This window comes from Leuciscus leuciscus (assembly GCF_965113295.1).
Source record: "Leuciscus leuciscus genome assembly, chromosome: 3".
NCBI lineage: Eukaryota > Metazoa > Chordata > Actinopteri > Cypriniformes > Leuciscidae > Leuciscus > Leuciscus leuciscus.
The window spans coordinates 31,388,758-31,406,211 of NC_138727.1; the positions used below are offsets into that span (position 1 = coordinate 31,388,758).

General features: G+C 38.8%; 2 protein-coding genes across 2 annotated transcripts in view; both read left to right on the forward strand.

The window, feature by feature from the left end:
* The first annotated feature begins 611 nt into the window (after positions 1-611).
* as3mt (arsenite methyltransferase) lies at positions 612-12,989 on the forward strand. The gene is made up of 11 exons (XM_082164048.1): positions 612-717; positions 929-965; positions 1,399-1,526; positions 2,100-2,250; positions 4,938-5,074; positions 5,384-5,453; positions 5,674-5,755; positions 5,897-6,028; positions 8,685-8,827; positions 9,431-9,562; positions 12,488-12,989. The coding sequence occupies exons 1-11, from the start codon at positions 692-694 to the stop codon at positions 12,590-12,592; spliced, it is 1,143 nt and encodes a 380-aa protein (XP_082020174.1). The 5' UTR covers positions 612-691; the 3' UTR covers positions 12,593-12,989.
* Positions 12,990-13,123: 134 nt separating this feature from the next.
* Positions 13,124-17,454, forward strand: part of cnnm2b (cyclin and CBS domain divalent metal cation transport mediator 2b) — a 44,969-nt gene continuing 40,638 nt past the window's right edge. Inside the window, exon 1 of the mRNA XM_082164019.1 lies at positions 13,124-16,322. Coding sequence (XP_082020145.1) covers positions 14,873-16,322 — 1,450 coding nt within the window. The 5' untranslated portion in view covers positions 13,124-14,872. The remainder of the gene's footprint in view (positions 16,323-17,454) is intronic.

Consider the following 17,454-nt stretch of genomic DNA (forward strand, 5'->3'; position numbering starts at 1 on the left):
GTATGAATGATCACTTAAACCCAAGTTGCTTGTTCATCTTACATTTACTTTATGATTTCTGAGCAAAAAAGACTTTACCTGCTAAAAAAGGATGAACTATCAATCAGAGGACAGAATGCATGAAGATTATATTATGTACAACAAGTTTTTCAGCAAAGTTTTGGTCGTAGTGGATAATTTATAGGCCCTAGACATTTGCAAATTATACAGTAGCCTAGGCTAATATATTGATAAATAAGCATTATACTTACTGTTCAACATTTTATAAAGAATGTTTAGTTTAAGTTATGAGGGAATACATTGTTTAAAAAGTTGGCCAAAATGTAACACGACGTGTCCTGGGGGATACAAACATAAAAAAAAATAATAAAAAAATAAAAAATGTCCTAATAAGATGGAAAATAGTAATAAATAAATTTTCTCATGTGTCTGTATTGTTTTGTTTTTTTATACCCCTTTTAGGGGTTAGTACCGGGTTAATATCGACTTTAGTGTAAATAAAACCATATCAGTCTTCTTAATCACATTATTATTAATAATTTACTCGGGCACTGCATCATCATCATGACAGTCGTTTATCACTCTCCTGCTGCATGACAAAGTGGTGGCTACAGCATACTGCTCACTGATTGGCTGAACCTCTCAAACTACCGAAACCTAGAAAGACCAAAACACATTTTCGCATATAATCATGGCAGACGCACCTACAGCAGCCAGGTACGTTTTTTGTTAGGTTACTCAAATATTTTACATGTGATTTGTAGTATCATTCAAGATGGCAAAGTATGAACTTTCATTTTGTAATAACAAAAACAAAATAGATATTACATAGTGACAGAAAGTCTTTGCGAGTCGTCCAGTGTAGCATAAGCAACAACATAGTCTGTAACAAATTAGTCTCAGTAAAGTTTCTTATTATTGTTCACAGTAACAAGGCTGTTACAAGTGTCTACAATGAGGTGAAGGTATGTATTTCTCCAAACGTTAAAAGACGAAACTCTGTTGTTGACTTTAAAGGGCTGTTAAACTAAAAAAAAAAAAAATGTATGTAGCCTACTGTATGTGTGTGTGTACCAGGGGAGGCGAACGTCGGTCCTGGAGAGCCACAGTCCTGCAGAGTTTTTCTCCAACTCTGATAAAAGCCCTTTAGACCTTGATTATCTTGCTCAGGTGTGTTTGATAAGGGTTGAGCAAAGCTCTGCAGGACTGTGGCTCACTAGAATCGACGTTTGACACACACACACACACACACACACACACACACACACACACACACACACACACACACACACACACATATACATGTGTGTATGTATGTATTATGTATGTGTATGTATGGGTGTATATATTTTGCATCTCACATCGCGGCTAATTGACACCTACTCACCATTAATACAGGAGTATTATGGAAAGACACTGAAGAAGACATCTGACCTGAAAAGCAATGCCTGTGTGCCATCTGCCAAGTCTGTCCCTGCATATGTGAGAAAAGCGATAGCTGGGATCCATCCAGATGTCGTTGCAAAGTGAGGTTGTGTTGTGTTGATGCAACACAGGCTATATATATTTTTTCTAATCATCCAAAAATCCTGAAAGAAAGGTTATGTGCAGGTATCATGATAAAGGTATCATGGTTTGCACAAAACGTTTCAACATTGATTATATGAAGACATGTTACTTAAGCATCAAAGCATGCCATGATGATTTCTGACGGATCATGTGACATCCTATTAAAATAGAAAATAGTTAGATTAAATTGGAATAACAGTTCATAATATTACTGATTTTAATATATGATATTTTTTTTTTTAATCAAACAAATCCAGCCTTGGTGAAAACAGGTGACATATGTTTTAGTGTTTTCACCAAGGTAAAGGTATATATGTGTGTGTGTGTGTGTATGCATTTATGTATATATATATATATATATATATATATATATATATATATATATATATATATATAACAGTTATACTACTTTATTCTGAGGATACTTCTGACGTTTTTTTTTTTTTTTTTTTTCATTTTTATATCTAGCCTTTCACCATGTTTCAATGCTTAGCCCTTGGTGGCAGTATAACTTGTTTCCGTCCTCTCAGGTACTATGGCTGTGGTCTGGTGGTCCCTGAGTGTCTGGAGGGCTTCAGGGTGCTTGATCTCGGCTGTGGGAGTGGACGGGATTGCTACATGCTCAGCCAGCTCGTAGGAGAGAAGGGACATGTCACAGGCATCGACATGACTGAAGATCAGGTCAATTTCCTGAAACTGCAGATTAGGGTTACAGGGTTTTGAATAATAATGTGCACAGTTAGTAAATAAGTAATTTTGTGCTTGTTTCATGTTTCAGTTCCTTTCAATTTAAAAAACAAAACCTTTTTTAGTCTTCCCCAAACCATTTAGGAGATTAAAGGCCTGTTCGCACCAAGGACGATAACTATAATGATAAAGATATAGTTTTAAAAATCATTCTAAATAAAAGCATAAATAAGTAAAAGCATTGCAGAGTCCACACCACAACTATAATGACAATGGCACAGAGGAACGGTAACGATAGAGGAAGTCAATGTCAAAAACACTGACAGCCAATCAGAATCCACCCTGCTTTAATTTAAAGAGCTCCAGCATTGGTAACACTTTATAATAACGTTCAGTTGTAAGTCATTTATAAGTGGTTAGTTAATGATGAACTAATCATTTACAAAACATTCATAAATGATTAGCAAGTGATATACTAACATTTTATGTCTGTTTTGTAAATCCCGTTACAAGTCATTTACAAGTGATTAGTAAATGATTAACTAATCATTTATGAAACATGACTATGCGTTCATAAATGAATAATAAGTAATATGTTCATTATTTTATGTATGTTTTGTAGATTCAGTTATAAGTCATTTACAATTGATTAGTTAATTATTAACTAATAATTTACAAAACATCACTATGCGTTTCATAAATGTTTAATAAATAATGTTACCTTTTTTTTATTTTTATGTTTTGCTCACTGTTTTGGTGCACAGTGGTTAAAGACTCCATGTGTTTCAGAGAAGACAGCTGTCTATACCCTCATCAATCTGCACTTACACTACAGTGCACACTACAGTGTTCAACACCTGTTATAGATGATGTGTGAACGCATGAATAAATCATTTACAACACTTTCTGCGTCCCCTAATCTAAAGTGTAAACTATTCATCACTTGTAAATGTATTACACCTCATTCGTAGATTACCACTTCAAGAATCAATTAGGCATAAGATCTACGAATGTTATCTAGAATGATGTGTAATAATTAACATATCACTTATTAATCATTTATGAACGCATAGTGATGTTTCGTAAATAATTAGTTAATCATTTACTAATCACTTGTAAATGACTTGTAACGGAATTTACAAACATACATAAAATGTTAGTACATCACTTGCTAATCATTTATGAATGTAAATGATTAGTTCATCATTAACTAACCACTTATAAATGACTTACAACTGAACGTTATTATAAAGTGTTACCGTTATGTTTATTAACTTTATAGTTATCGTTTTATGTGTGAACAGGCCTTAATAGTGTTTAAGTATTTTAATAGATAAAGGCCCGGTTTCAAAGACAGGGTAGAGTCCCCCTGTGGTGAAAATCATGCTTTTAATGTTGTTTATATGTCTATGTGGTGTTTTTAATATAATATAATATAATATAATATATAAGTCAACACCATTGCTGAGCATTTTCTTCTTAAAACTGAGGTTAACCAAAGACAGTGTCAAAAACTGTTTGAAATCGCTGGTGTTTCTGACATCACAAACTACCTTGTTAACGAGTCAACGTGATCGTCAACGAGTGAATCTCTGAGCTGGGGCCAGTTGCATAAACATAGCCATTATGTTAAGACTGTGTCTTAAGAACTAGTATGATCAAATAGAAGTTAGTTAGGGGTAATCAGTCTTACTGTTCGGTGTCAAATAAGACCAATCTACGTTTTTATGTTACTGACTTTAAAAAGTTATTAATAGTTTTAAAGAATAAAATTGGATGACTAACTTGTAAGACTAGTCTTAACAGTTTATGCAACTGGCCACTGGTGTGAGTGAGTGAGTGAGTGAGTGGAGGCTGGGCTAATTTGCATATCGCATATACTAAATGAGACAAGTGTGTAGAGTTACATTCAAGCTACTTTAAAGCAGCACTCAGTAACTTCGGGACTTCTTCGCTGTATTCTCACTTTTTGCTCGCAGGTTTCTCTCTAGAGCTCCCCCCACAGCTTCGGAATAGATATTTGACAACACTGTCGTAAAAACTCGTTGGTGATTCTCAGACACCAGAGGCTATAGATCAACGACATCAAAGCAGATGGGACGTTCTTTAAAACGTCGTCTTCATTCGGGTTCGGACAGCGTGAGGGAGCGCAATAATGACAGCATTTTAGCAGATTTCTTTTGGCCGTAAAGCAATTGTTTACATCGCGAGACCTGATATCACGCGAGACTTCCTGACGCGCCGGCCGGCGGCCCGCCGGCTCAAAGTTGCAAGTGCGTATTTTCCGCTCACGGGCACCAGGGGGGTGCGAAACGACCACCATTCAACCCGAAATAAGTAATATAACCATTCCAATGACTCCGAAGCTGTTCAGTTAAGGTAAAAAAAGTTACTTAGTTCACCTTTAAGGCATGAATTTTTTTTTTTTTTTTTAAGGAAAAATCATTTAAATGTAATTTTGGTAATCAAAGATGAGCTTGAAGGGATACAATTATTGACTACAGGGGGACTTTAAGATATGTCAGTGCAGGTTGCTTTCAGTTAAAACAGCTCAAACATGCATTTTAGCCTGGGACTAGCTTAAGCCTTGTCTGTGAAACCGGGGGTGACAGTCTTAATAAAAATAAAAAAAAACAGTATATGTGAGCTACACTTGTTTTTTTTTGTTGTTTTTTTTGCAGCTTGAGGTGGCCCAGAAGTACATTGACTACCACATGCAAAGATTTGGTTACAAAAAGCCAAATGTGAATTTTGTTTGTGGTTACATTGAGGCCTTGGCTGAAGCAGGTCTAGAGGAGAAATCATATGATATCATCATGTAAGCTTTCAAAGTTTCAAAATAGTAGCCTTAAAGTCACCATAAAATGGAAGTTGCGGTTGTATTTTCATCCCTATCGTGGAGTACATCCGAGTGTGGCACATGAAAAAAAAAAAAAAAATTCATAATAAATACTAAAACAAACAGATATGTCCTTTTTGATTTAATGGTGACTTTAACATGAAGAAAAAAGTTTTATTTTCTGACTTGAGACTATTCTCTTCAACAGGTTTCAGTCTGTTCAGTTTCCACTACTAGCTTGCATAAATAGCCAATTAATTGGCTGTTTTTGTTATTTTCTTTCAAAAGATCAAACTGTGTGGTGAACCTGTCCCCAGATAAAACCAGTGTCCTGAGGGAGGCTTACCGTGTGCTAAAGGTAACTCTATTTCATACTCGCACCAGTGATTTTGAGTCATTTCAGAATTCAATTACTTAATTTTTCAGTTGTATTTTTCCCCCATCCCTGACACTCGGATACTATACAAATTACAACAGTTATACGAAGCATTAATTTGAATATTTGAAATAACATTGGACATTTTTGTATATTTAGCTCATTAACAAACAAAAAGGATTTAAATTTTCTTTGTTTTTAGGATGGAGGGGAATTGTACTTTAGTGATGTTTATAGTGATGCTAGAATCCCAGAAGACCTCAAGGCCAACAACGTGTTATGGGGTAAGAAAATACATTGATCCTAATTAGCCTATTTTCTTTCTAATTGTTACAAGGTATAGTTTAACTTTAGTTGTGGAACTGTGTTAAACATAACAAATGAAACCTGACACTGATATAGGCTTATTTGCATATGTTGATCAGGCGAGTGCCTGAGTGGAGCATTGTGGTGGGAAGACCTGATACGACTGGCTGAAGAGGTTGGGTTCTGCAAACCCAGACTGGTTACTGCTAGTATCATCACTGTGGGCAACAAGGAACTAGAGAAACTTCTTGGTGAGACATTAAAATGGTGAAATATGCCACCTTGTAATGGTAATCAAAAATTAATTGGCTCAAGTCTGTTCTGCAAAAAAACAAAAACGAATAGACATTTTGCCAAAAACTTCTTTTGTGTTCCACAGAGATAAGAAAGTCATACAGTTTAGAACGACATTAGTAAATTTTCATTTTTGAATGAACTGTCCCTTTAAGGCTCAATCACAGCCATGCTGATCTTCAGTCCAACAACACTCTTACTCGTGTGATATTGGTTAAGGCAGCAATCTAGAGGAAATTATTACTCTTTTACCACAGTTACCACATATGTACTGCATGTATTAATACCAAGACATTTTTATTAGGTTTTTATGCCACAAACATTCTTGTGTGTAGAAATATTAAGTTCTACTATTAAGTGATATGCGCAAGTGCTGTACATTTATTTACCAATCTTACAATTATATATAAAGTATATATGTATAACTGATGCATTTAACATTTTGGATGATTTGTAGTAATACTGAACATGTTGGAGGAAAAAAGTTGTTTATAAATTGCGCTAGTGCATAATGCATCATAACAAAGATGAATCTTTGTCTATCTGTGTACACACACACACACACACACACACACACACACACACACACACACACACACACACACACACACACACACACACACACACACACACACACGTTGTGTTTTCATGTTTTATAGGGACTGTACATTGACACAATTATTTTTATACTGTACAAACTGTATTATACCCCTAAACCTACCTATCACAGAAAACTTTCTGAATTTTAAATATTCAAGAAACATCACTTGCTGTTTAACTCATTGGGACCAAAAAATGTTTCGGATATTGCCATCATTGTGGGGACATTTTATCCCCATATTGTAAGGTTTATCAGGATGCACATACAACACAACACAACACAACACAACACAACACAACACAGCACAGCACAGCACAGCACAGCACAGCACAGCACAACACAACACAACACAGCACAGCACAGCACAGCACAGCACAACACAACCCAGCACAGCACAGCACAACACAACACAACCCAGCACAGCACAGCACAGCACAGCACAGCACAACACAGCACAGCACAGCACAGCACAGCACAACACAGCACAGCACAGCACAACACAGCACAGCACAGCACAGCACAGCACAACACAACCCAGCACAGCACAGCACAGCACAGCACAACCCAGCACAGCACAGCACAGCACAGCACAGCACAGCACAGCACAACCCAGCACAGCACAGCACAGCACAGCACAACCCAGCACAGCACAGCACAGCACAGCACAGCACAACACAACCCAGCACAGCACAGCACAGCACAACCCAGCACAGCACAACACAACCCAGCACAGCACAGCACAACCCAGCACAGCACAGCACAGCACAACCCAGCACAGCACAGCACAGCACAGCACAGCACAGCACAACCCAGCACAGCACAGCACAGCACAACACAACCCAGCACAGCACAGCACAGCACAACACAACCCAACCCAGCACAGCACAGCACAGCACAGCACAGCACAGCACAACCCAGCACAGCACAGCACAGCACAACACAACACAACCCAGCACAGCACAGCACAGCACAGCACAGCACAGCACAGCACAACCCAGCACAGCACAGCACAACACAACCCAGCACAGCACAGCACAACCCAGCACAACCCAGCACAGCACAGCACAGCACAGCACAGCACAACCCAGCACAGCACAACCCAGCACAGCACAACCCAGCACAGCACAGCACAGCACAGCACAGCACAGCACAGCACAGCACAACACAACCCAGCACAGCACAGCACAGCACAGCACAGCACAACCCAGCACAGCACAGCACAGCACAACACAACCCAGCACAGCACAGCACAGCACAGCACAACACAACCCAGCACAGCACAGCACAGCACAGCACAACCCAGCACAGCACAGCACAGCACAGCACAGCACAACACAACCCAGCACAGCACAGCACAGCACAACCCAGCACAGCACAGCACAGCACAACCCAGCACAGCACAGCACAGCACAGCACAGCACAACCCAGCACAGCACAGCACAGCACAGCACAGCACAGCACAGCACAGCACAGCACAACCCAGCACAGCACAGCACAGCACAGCACAACACAACACAACCCAGCACAGCACAGCACAACCCAGCACAGCACAGCACAGCACAGCACAACCCAGCACAACCCAGCACAGCACAGCACAGCACAGCACAACCCAGCACAACCCAGCACAGCACAGCACAGCACAGCACAACACTACCCAGCACAGCACAGCACAGCACAGCACAGCACAGCACAGCACAACACAACACAACACACACACAAACACACAATTAATTGTCAAACATGCAGCACACAATCTCAGACACATATTCCAAGCATAATTTTGTTTCTATTGTCCCAGTACATGCTCAGAGAAAAAATTGCAATTTCCATCTTGCTGACACTTTATTACAGTAGTAGACAGGAGGCTGATCATCTGATCTCTTGTCTCCCATTGGTAGTCATTACATTAAGTCATTCTGCATTTGCATGAAGTTAAACCTTTGTCATCTTTGTCACATTTATGAAATGTTAGGATATTCATAATTTCATTTTGAACTGTAAAATTTGTTTAGGTGACTACAAATTTGTGTCTGCCACATACCGGCTCTTCAAGTTGCCAAAAGGTTCAAAGAAGAGGTCCTGTCTGGTCATGTACAATGGAGACATTACAGGTGTGGAGGAAAGCTTTGAGTTTGATGCCCAGTTTACTTTTAAGGTATGTAGTTACATCCAGTTCATCAGAATTGAACTACTTATTCACCAGAGCTCATAACCCATATCAGATCCTGCACATTCTTTCTCTTCTTTGTCCCATTAGTAATTATTAATATTTTAACTATAATGTTATAGTTACATCCATGGATTAGTTGTTTGAATCTTGACAATATGTCACTATCATGTTGTTTGGAAAATAAGTGTCATGTAAGTGTGAGCTTAAAAAAATATCTTAACTATTTCTTATATTCCTAGATTTTACTTTGTTGGTCATATGGTAATAATATATGAAAATGATATGCATATAAATGCTACACATGTCATTATTAAGTTAAATGTGTTACATAAGACATTTTACCGTTCAAAAGTTTTGGTTCGGTAGAATTGTTTTTCAAAGAAATGAGTAGTTATGCAGCAAGGATGAATTTAATGATTATTCAGCAAGGACAAATTGAATAATTAAACACAAAAGTGGCAGTAAAGTTGAACTTTTTGAACCTTCTATTCTTCAGAGAATTCTGAAATAATTTTACTGATCTTAAACTTTGGAAAACTTGTATTTTGTGACCAATCATAATCAAGACAATTCTGGGTCTTTGTCTAGGTTGATAAAGTGATGGAGGTGGATGGTGATGTGGCCAGTCTCTTGAGTAACTCCAGATTTGCTGAAGAATTCACATTTCAGCCTCAGGATGTGAACACCTCCAGCTCTGGAGGATGCTGGGACAAACCCAAGGTAATTGACTCATTTCCTACCATGCCTCATTTTCTTGGCCTCCATTTATCAGCAATGCACTTAATAGTATATCACACCTCTACATCCAATATTATAATGATCCATTTGAGTTACAGTTGTAAAATAAATTTTAAAACTGACATCGGCCAGTGGCACATGAATATCGACTGTCACTAAAAATCAGTAGTAAAACGTGAGGAAATGCTAGATTTTTTTATTGCTGGCAAAGTTAAAGTCTAATGAAATACACTGACACCTTATTTTTGTCCTTTCAAAAGTAACTGAATGCCGTTCTACATCTATTAGCCTACAGCAATCGCAATTGTATTTAAAACATATTAATGTACATGTGTAATTATAATGTCATTATAAAATATATATTTGTTTATATACACACTATAAATGCATATATTTGAAAATAATACATTTATAATAAAAAATACTTAATAATAAATAATAAATACAAAAAAGTTCCGTACATAGCCTAGATCTACACGCCCCCTGAACCCCCATAGTAAAGATGGACAGTGACAGAAATTTGCACGAATTAAGCATACGTTCCGTACAATTGAGGTATTATTGAAATAACTAAATTTTAATAAGGAGTGCTTATTTAACAAAAGGCAAGTAAAACGGTCAGGGTTACATTTTAGACACACACACACACACACACACACTTCTGAAGGGATAGAAAAGTCCAAGGGACTTGGTACTGCATCACTCGCAAGACGCAACCTGCATTGGTGAACAAGGCCGAAGTCCACCATTCTCCAGAAAAATGCTTGCTACACACACATAGTGTGTGTCCGTGGTTAATGGCCAACCAACCGACTTGTCTCGGCTCAGCTCGCTTTTCGCTCCGTTTTCCATTGCAGATAGTACCTCCACAATAGTACCTGGTCGTCATAGCGACGCCACAGGAAACTGCCGTGACTTAATCTTCTACGCGACACACACCCGCTACCCACACACACAGGACAATGGAGGAAATCGAGTGTATGCTGTTTTTGGATGCTTTTGTATTTGTTTTTGCTGTTTTTTATTCAGGTTACTCCGTCTGGCGCGTGCAATGATGACGCAGTGAATAGTGACGATTCTCTCTGACCAATCAGCAGTCTGCCGTGTTTTCACGTCACATTTTAGTATCGCCTCAGCTCGCTCAGAACCTCGCCGGAGGTGGTACGAAAAAAAGTACCTGGAAGCAGGTACAGGTACAACTTTTACACAGTGGAAAACCAAACAAAGGCGAGTCAAGTCGAGTCGAGGCGAGTCAAGGCGAGCTGGTACTGTGTAGTGGAAAAGCGCCATTTGACATGTCTGTCATTGGAAAGATCCACGTTGTGTCATGAATAATTAAGAGGAAGTGTCTTCTCATTGGATAAGAAAACTCAGTCTCATGACTAATTATGAGACACCGATGAGTCATCAAAGTACTACAGTGCTCTGCCACCTCACAGCCTGTGACGTGGACATGATGAAGATTTTAAACCCGAAAAAAAAAAAAAAAAAAAAGATGTTACCATTTTCCCCCTACTATTAAATCTAACAGATGCTAACATTGTCTTCAGTGATGTTCAACACTCATACCTCTGTTCAAATCTCAGAAAATTTGGTTTAGGGTTTCATGACCCTTTAAAGAAATCTATTGTATAAAGTGCCAAATTGCCGAGCTGGTGCAAACATATCGACTTCGCTATGATCAGATGCTTTCTTATCTGTTGTATTCTCACCGCTGTCATTTTTGCTGCATGTTTTTGTTATTGAGAGGAAAGCGAGCAACACATATTCTTCTAAATCGTGCTCTCAGCAGTGTGGGTGGCGTCGTATACTGCTGAAAAGTAATTCAAACTTCTTTTTACCCTTAAGAAAATAAAAAAACTTTTGCCGTGAGTATTTCTGGACTTTCAGTTGCTCTAAACACAAGGTCACCCATCTGTACCACAAAGCCTTGAACACAGAGGAATGTCCGCCCTTCCAAACAAAGAATGCCATCTTATCAGTGCTGGTGGTGATTTGGTCTTTGCAAACACAAAAAAGGACCAGAATCGACTTACAACAACACGCAAGGTGGTCATCCTCCAGGCAGTTTAATGATCACTGTTGGTGCCTGGATCAGATTTACTCCATTTTTTGTTTTGGTTTCATTCATAAAATATCTAAAAGTTTCTTAAACCTCTAAAGAGCTAAAAAGGTTCTTGCCATGCTTCAGTGGATTTTTACTTTCACACAGAAAGCCTAAAATATAATCTCATTGCCAAATATCAGAGATATATGTCATAAGTGCTGTATAATCCAAATCTTTTTTTAATATTGTAAACCAAAACAAGATTTACATTGTAATAAGGCATGGGTATGTTCTTTGCCCACTGTAAACCCCCCCCCCAAAAAAAAGAAAAGATCAATAAGTAATGGCAATATGTTTTTTGCACTTGCTTTGACACATCAAAATAAGTTAAGCAATTTTTATAAGTAATGCAAGATTCAACTCATTGTTTTTAAGTGAGTTTAATGCAATTTAAGTTGAAATTACTTAAACATCCAAGTTGATAGTACTTAAACATTAAAGGCAGAATTTTTTTTGTTTTTTTGTAACCGTGTATTAGCTCTATTTTGTTTTAGTGCTGGTTTTGTCTGATTTGGAAGTGTAATAAGGAAGTGTTGCACCCAGGTTGATGCTGTTTCTGTTGTTTTAGACCCAGAGTTTTCAAACTTCTTGATGCTCTAGCCCCCCAAATGTGATTTTGTTATATATTTTCAAGTATAAACCTGAAGAGGTATATATAGTTTTTAAAACACATTTTACAGATCATTTTTCTCTGAACTTTTCCTTCTGTGTCATTGAGTACTTTGGAACCAAATAGCTGTCCATAATGATTAATGCAAATACTGTACTTCCAACCACTGAGAATGTTCCTCTCTCTTCAGGCAGTGTCAATGAATCCCTTTGAACTGGTCCAGCAGTTGGCCAGTGCGAGTGTAACTGCTTCCACTGGGGGGTGCTGTGCAGGCCAGGAATCATGCTGCAACTGAATCTAATTTAAAATCAGTTTTGCTTGTTTATGATTTGAAAAGAACAAATTATTGTTTGTAATTTTTAACTGTGATTTTGTAAAAATAAATAAATAAATATGTACACAATATAACATTTCTCATAATTTGTGAAAAGGTAACAAAAATCCTGGACAATGATCAGTATAGTGTAATGTTTTGCATGCATTTTTAATCATAATGATTAATGTATAGCAATATCGTGTACATTACACAACTCTATATAGTTGCATAATCTTAAGCATTCACCTGCCAGATTTAATCTTTATTGTATCTTTATTGTATTGCCAGATATAATCTAACTGAAAACTCATGGTTTATTGAACTTTTGTAATAAAATCACCTTTTCCCACTGATGTAATAAAAATGTTTGAGCTGACTGCCTGGCTATTACTATCAGCTGGAGAATATTCATGGTCTCTCAAATGAAAATCACCTCTATTTAATACAAATCTAGCCCCCATCCCTTAAAATGTCAGGATTTTCAGGTGAGAAGGGGGAACACGTCAACCCTTTGCTGGGAATTTGAGGTTATAGAAACTTAAGGAATCTTGTACAGAATTCCATTGTAGATTAAAACGTTTTTCCAACATAGTTTTAAAAATTCTCTCTAATTTACTGGATATGTAAAGTTTCACCACCTGTGAAGATTTTTAGGATTGTGAAATAGTTCATAATCAATCAACTCTCCTTTGGTCTGGATTGATCTCTGGCCCTGATAATGATGAAATGCACACTGTACGGAGATCTGAGTCCATGATTATTTTTACATCCTTTCATAGGTTTTGCACCTCTTGCATTTCTTAAGATCCCTCTAATCCCTGTCTTATCTATATAAGATAAATAGTTACCTATTATAAGTTTTTGAGTAATCACAATAAATGTACAGCTTTGTTAATGTTCTTTAGGATGACATGGACTGAATCGTTGTTCAAAATGTCTGCATTGTGGTGTTTCTCCAACTGTGAGAACTTTCGTCTCGGGGGTTTATAACTAATGTTTTTCAACTTTTTGCTTCTCTTCAAATGATTTTTGTATAGATTTTATTGTTTCACCCTTGTCCCAGACACAAACTTTCAATCCAACATAAAGATATGAATAATTGTAAGATCTGTGGTGCAGCTGTGCACGTTTCGGATATATGGGTCTCCGAGAGCCCAACCTGGGACATGCTGTGATCCCACTTCCCCTCTTACCCATATTTTCCTGTCTACACTTTTCTATTTATTTTTTATTTATTTACTTTTTTTAAGGAAATAACCCCCTAAAATATAGGAGATGGTAATACTTTCATAAATGTAACAATCATACAACAATTTCATTTGATGTTAAACAAATGATGCTGTTCCTCACTGTGGCATAATTTCCAGCACAACCAAAAATGTTGTATACATTTGTTTTTTATTTTGTATAAAATATAGGCCTATATTTTGTATACTGGTTACTTGGGAGGAAAAAGTGAAGATGTTTTTTGAGATGATCTAAGATAAACCAAGGCAAATATCTGTTTTAAATGTATTTTATTGTGTATCATTTCAGGCAATTTAATTTAGGGTAGGCTACTTTAAGATATGTCATTTATTTTTAAAAACGTTTAAAATGTAATTCCCACCACTGTCATTTCAGCACTATCTGACACAATTTAATTAAATTTTCCTTTTGTAAAATGATTAAGACATAATTCTCTTGTGATGCCAAATTACTGTTGGACATTGTAAATAGACTGTAAATTAAACAATCTAGTGAGTGTGATGTTATGAATGTATCAGTCCCCAGGTTGTCCCTATAGGCTGTCCATGAAGTCTACTGTTGAAGAAACTCTCTAAAATCTTGTTTAGGTATTTATTACATTTCTTGAGTGTATCTTGGCATTATTCAAAAATGCTGTCACCAAATATCCTTCTCAAAACACCAAAAAACAGTCACGAGGAAACTTCTGTATGTGCTCGTTTGCATTAAGTGCGACTGTTTACGGAGCTCATTGGCTGTTTCGGCAGCGAAGGCCCCGCCCAACGTCCAGCTGCGCCACCGGATTGGCTGCCCAGGTCGCCTGTCACCGAGACATCAGTAGAGGCACGAGTTCGCGCTGCTCTCGCTGAAGTGTGATCAGTTTCAGCCGCGTAGTGGGACTCAGCGAGACCTGATGCACAAGTCAAGGCGACGCGCAGCGGAGATGAAGCCGGATTGGCTCTGATTTTTAAAAGCCCTTTCATTCAAGAGGCTGTCCATTATCAACAGTCGGTTCCAGTACCCCCTCAAAAAATGGCGTCACTTAGCCGGGTCCGAGCCTTTACTTTGATTTTCTTTACTGCAAGCAGTTATTTAATTACTCCCACAAGTGGCAAGGAAGGAGGGGGAGAGGAGACTGTCATCATCGGGCTGAGACTGGAGGACACGGACGACATTTCCTTCATGGACAGGGGCTATTTGCGGGTCAGTGAGAGGTCTCGGGTGAGATTGAGGGTGTACGGGCAGAACATTAACAACGAGACGTGGTCCAAAATCGCCTTTACGGAACACGAGAGGAGTCGAGTGATTGGCAACATCGACAGCTCCTCAGGAGACAACAAGAGTCAGGAGGACACGTCGGGCTTGCACCCCTGTGGCATCAGGACTTCAGATATTCTGATCTTACCCAGCATCATTTTAACCCGCAAGACGTCTGGCATCGTGGAAATCGAGGTCAAACCTTTGCGAAAGACTGAGAGGAGCAAAGCGTACTACCTGTGCATCGCCACTTCCACACCTGCTGTGGCTGGCATGCACGACCCGTGGACGGAGACCACGTGGATCTATCACGATGGAGAGGACACCAAAGTGATCGTGGTGGAGGAGAGAAAGTTTCTGCTCCCTTTCTGGCTTCAGGTCACCTTTATTTCCATGTTGCTCTGCCTCTCGGGCATGTTCAGCGGCTTGAACTTGGGTCTGATGGCGCTGGATCCCATGGAGCTCCAGATCGTCCAGAACTGCGGGACGGAGAAAGAGAAGAACTACGCCAGGAAGATCGAACCTGTCAGGAGTCAAGGAAACTACCTGCTTTGCTCGCTTCTTCTGGGGAATGTTCTGGTCAACACAACCTTGACCATTTTGTTGGATGATATCGCCGGTTCTGGATTGATAGCTGTAGTGATGTCAACCATTGGCATTGTGATATTTGGGGAGATTGTGCCTCAAGCTATATGTTCACGACACGGTCTCGCTGTGGGTGCGAATACAATCTTCTTGACTAAATTCTTCATGCTGCTCACTTTCCCTGCGTCCTATCCGGTAAGTAAACTGCTTGATTATCTCCTCGGACAGGAGATTGGCACCGTGTACAACCGAGAGAAGCTCTTGGAGATGCTGAGGGTCACGGATCCCTATAATGACTTGGTTAAAGAGGAGTTAAACATCATTCAGGGCGCGCTGGAGCTCAGGACTAAGACAGTGGAAGATGTGATGACCCCGTTGCGCGATTGCTTCATGATCGCCGGCGACGCCACGCTCGACTTCAACTCCATGAGTGAGATCATGGAGAGCGGCTACACGCGCATTCCGGTATTCGAGGGCGACAGGTCCAACATCGTGGACTTGCTGTTCGTGAAGGACCTTGCGTTTGTGGACCCCGACGACTGCACCCCGCTGAAGACGATTACGAAGTTCTACAGCCATCCCTTACATTTCGTCTTCAACGACACTAAACTCGACGCGATGCTGGAGGAGTTCAAGAAAGGTGAGAACGCGCTCGCGCTGAGAGATGTGCTGAAGATGTGTCTTTAAACAATGTTGCATTGAGTGTTTTCCTACTATTTAAGCCTACTCTACGTTGCATATAGGTTTTATTGTCATATGAAAGCTAGACTATCATGCATCATGTTTATATCAAGGCAGTCGCGTGCCTTTTACGCACCGGCTGTATTACGCACGACTAGATTTTCATTTACAGGTTCCACATTTCCTTTTCTTCCAAAAAATAAGATTTTTTTATTCTTTAGTTGTTTTGTCCAACATATGTCTATTCAGGTATTTAAACATTGACCTGGAAGGCAACCTACATAGTCCATTCATTCAGTTTACTTGAAGGTACTCAGATATTTAGTTTTGATTGTGTGAAACCATACGTATAGGCTATTATGGTATGTCCCCCATCATTATTTAATCACACGTTATCCTGTATACAGTCCTCTGTCTTCCCACTTTTTATCACCTATAATGATTTAAACTCGCTAAATTGGGATAAAACTTAAGTTTAAATGCCTTAAGATTTTAAGTAAAATCGGCAACTTCCAGTAATTGCATTTTTTGGGGGATAATTTTTAACTTGGATTAGCTTACTTAAGAATAAAAAAGCTTATCAACTCTGCACTATATATATATATATATATATATATATATATATATATGTGTTACATTGTTGGGAATAATTTGTTCTAGTAATAATGTGAACTTTTGAGATTTAAGGTCTAGTTTGTCATTCATGGTCATCCCATTTCAGAGTTTGCTAAATACTTCCTCTCCATACCCATTGCTTGCTCTTTCTTGAGTGTTCCTGCACTATTTAAAACTAGTTAGGCCTGTTTGACCTCACTTGCTGCCCTCAGGACCCTACAAACGTATTACAATGTGCCTGAGTGCAGGGAAGTGCGGTATCTCGATGTGCCCTCACATAGCTAAGGGTTAATGCTTGCAGCAGTGGTGAGAATGTAGTGATGCAATGGAAATACACTGCAGGTGTACTCACAGTTGCTAAAGGATGACTCAGGGGGGTTATTAGGTGTAATACTTCATAATGCATGAAATAACATGCCAGTTCAATGATCTGTATTTTGTGTTATGTGGTAAAATGGTGAGTCTTGATGGGAATT

Bases quoted from the DNA above. Each gene is read 5' to 3' on its own strand.
- as3mt (XM_082164048.1), top strand. From the start codon at position 692: ATGGCAGACGCACCTACAGCAGCCAG. The intron at 2,251-4,937 runs GTCAATTTCCTG...TTTTTTTTGCAG, and splicing joins TCGACATGACTGAAGATCAG to CTTGAGGTGGCCCAGAAGTA. The intron at 9,563-12,487 runs GTAATTGACTCA...CTCTCTCTTCAG, and splicing joins GATGCTGGGACAAACCCAAG to GCAGTGTCAATGAATCCCTT.